The sequence below is a fragment of the Prenolepis imparis genome, unplaced genomic scaffold (assembly GCF_030444845.1).
Source record: "Prenolepis imparis isolate NDT839.2.m4 unplaced genomic scaffold, iyPreImpa1.0 SCAF_8, whole genome shotgun sequence".
In the NCBI taxonomy this organism is placed as follows: domain Eukaryota; kingdom Metazoa; phylum Arthropoda; class Insecta; order Hymenoptera; family Formicidae; genus Prenolepis; species Prenolepis imparis.
The window spans coordinates 2,334,082-2,336,836 of record NW_028141166.1 but is presented as its reverse complement, the minus strand read 5'-3'; the positions used below and the strand labels follow the sequence as shown (position 1 = coordinate 2,336,836).

The following is a 2,755-nucleotide window of genomic DNA, read 5'->3' as shown; positions in this document are numbered from 1 at the left end:
CTTAGGCGCCGAGTAGTCATCACCCTCTCCGCCCATATGGGGGCACCGTACAGCAGCATGGCGTGGACGGTACCGGCGTATAGTCGGCGAGCACTCTCCACAGGCCCCCCCCCAGGTTTGGCAGGAGGCGGCCTAGAGCCATGGCCTCTCTCTCCATCCTGGGAGAGATCTGCTTAAAATGCTCGCCGTACATCCAGCGGCTGTCGAGGTGGAGAACCAAGTATTTGAGATGGGTCCCCACCTGGATCGGGGTGCCTGCCACCCTAATACTGACTTTCGGTGTCGCCCCATGTCTTCCGTGGAAGAACGTGGCTTCCGTCTTATGAGGCGCCACCTTGAGCCCTTATCGTACTTATGACTCTCGCCGTCGCGAGATTCGCCCTCGCAATTGGTTCCCCCCCACTTTCTCCCTCCCAGAATCAATGTGTCATCTGCGTAACAGATGACCTGGCAGCCGAAGGGGAGGGCTGTCCGCAGGACCACGTCATAGGTGATGTTCCACAGGAGCGGACCTAATACAGATCCCTGTGGAACACCACCCGACATTACTCTTTCGGTCCTTACCGCGTCCCGGTCGTAGTAGATAAGCCTCCTGTCCCGAAAGTAGTCCCGAATCACGGCGATCAGGTAGGAGGGCACTTGGTGATACTCCAGCGCCACTCCCACCCGTCGCCAGGGCAGGGTGTTAAAGGCATTGGATATATCCAAGGATACAGCCAATAACACCCCGCCCTCCTCCATGACGGATTCCGAAATCGAGCGCACCCTCTTGATCGCGTCAATGGTGGAGCGCCCGACCCGAAACCCGTACTGATCGTCATTGAGATTAGGGCCCTCCCGGGTCAAATGCCGGACGAGGCGGTCACACACGATCCTCTCCAACATTTTGCCCGCCTCATCCAGGAGGCATATCGGCCGGTACGCGGAAGGCTGGTCCCGCGGCTTTCCCTCTTTTGGAAGAAGGACTATATTAGCCTTCTTCCAAACTGGGGGGAACTTTCCCTCCCTTAGGCACGTATTGTACAGGCCCTTTAGTTCCTCGTGCAGCTCCTTATGGGCGAGGCGCCACGTTCTTCCAGGGACGCCGTCAGGACCCGGTGCCTTGGCACTTTTGATCTTTCTGACGACGTCCCTCAGCTCCCCTCTCGTGACGTGCATGTCCTCTTCGTCCCAGTCTGTCTCTCTCTCAGGAATGGGGTTGTTTAGCCCATCTTCCATCGAGGGAAACAAGGTGTCTATCACCTGTTGGACGAAGAGGGGATCCATTGTCTCCGTCATCGGAGACGCCACCTGCTTCAACTTCCGAAGCACCATCTTGTAGGGGCGTTCCCATGGATCCTTGTCCAGAGAGGAGAGCAGCTCTCCCCATGACCTCGCCTTGGCTGCACGGATTAGCTTCAGGAATTCATCCCTTAGGGACCTCCTTAGGGACTTGTACTCTGCCCACCTTTCCTCGTGCCCTTCCCTATTTCGGTTCCTGTTGGCCCGCCTTTTTGCTCGGACCAACATTCTCCTTGTCTCCGCTATTTCCTCCGACCACCAATAGGCTCTCCTTGGTGGCCGGAATTTGGACCTGGGCATGGAGGCGTCGCACACATCCTCCATAGTGCCCAGGATCCAGTTTAGCTTCTCCTCCAATCCCGTTTCCACTGTGTCCTCCTTGACCATGAGGGCACAGTGGATTGACGTCATAAAGGCGTCACCGTCCAATTTCCTGAGGGTCCATCGCTTCTGCTGCAGCTCCTTCTCCTTGCGGCGGACTCTGGTCTCCCTTGGGATGGCAGCGACGGAGAATTCCACGTATTCGTGGTCCGAGAGCGTTTCCCTCTCCGCCGCTACCTTCCAATCCCTTATTAGTCTCCGCGAGGGGGTTTGTCCAAGTTAGATCAACTATGGAACCCCCTCGCATCCTGACGCATGTATTTTGCGCCCCTCTATTTACTATGCCGAGTCCAAAGTCCGCCGTCCAGTCCAGAAATATGCTTCCCCTCCAGTCCTGTCGCGGGGATCCCCAGACGCCAGATTTGGCGTTGAAATCACCCGCGACAATTGCTGGACGTGGAGAGAGCCTCCTGACTAGTCTGCCCACCTTCCAGAGCCTGCACACGTATTCTTCGCGCTGCAGGCTGGGTGGAAGGTAGACAGACACCACCACGATGGGCCCCCAGAATACCGCCACGAATCCCCTTCCCTTGGTGTGTGGTTCCATGGGTGGGGAGTTCGTGGCGTTCCTCCAATGAATGGCCACCCGGCCGTCCAAGCTAACGGCCCATCTGGGGCCCTCTCGAGCTTTGTACGGCTCCGAGAGGATCCCCAGTCCGCAGTTCTCCTGTGCCATTATCTGCAACAGGAGATCCTGCGCCCTTCCCGAGTGGTTAAGGTTGACCTGCATAACTTTACAGGTCATCCTCTTCCACTTCGTTGCCCGCCTCTCGTTCCGCCTCCATTTCGGAGGCGGAATTCCTGTTGTCTATATCCTCCCGTAATCTGCGTCTCTTGCTCCCGCCTGCTGGCGGGTTGTCCTCCCTACTCGCCTTCCTCCTCTCTGTGGGGAGAGGGGTCGAGGCTCTGCTGGTCGAGGGGGTTGGTCTCCTTTTTGGTTCTTCTCTCGCTGTCTCTAGGGAGGTGGGCTGGGTCCTCCTACCAAATTGGTTTAGGGCCAGCCCCCTCGTCTCCTTCTGCACTGATGTGCAGGCTTTCCCACCGGAGCGGTGGTTTGCAGGGAGATTTTTGTCCCGGCAGACCGAGCACTGGA

At 57.6% G+C, this 2,755-nt stretch overlaps 1 protein-coding gene across 1 annotated transcript; it reads right to left on the bottom strand.

Moving 5' to 3' along the window:
* Nucleotides 1-1,699: 1,699 nt before the first annotated feature.
* Nucleotides 1,700-2,407, bottom strand: LOC145939271 (uncharacterized). Its single transcript, XM_083043510.1, has one exon. The coding sequence runs from the start codon at nucleotides 2,405-2,407 to the stop codon at nucleotides 1,700-1,702; it is 708 nt and encodes a 235-aa protein (XP_082899636.1).
* Nucleotides 2,408-2,755: the final 348 nt, after the last annotated feature.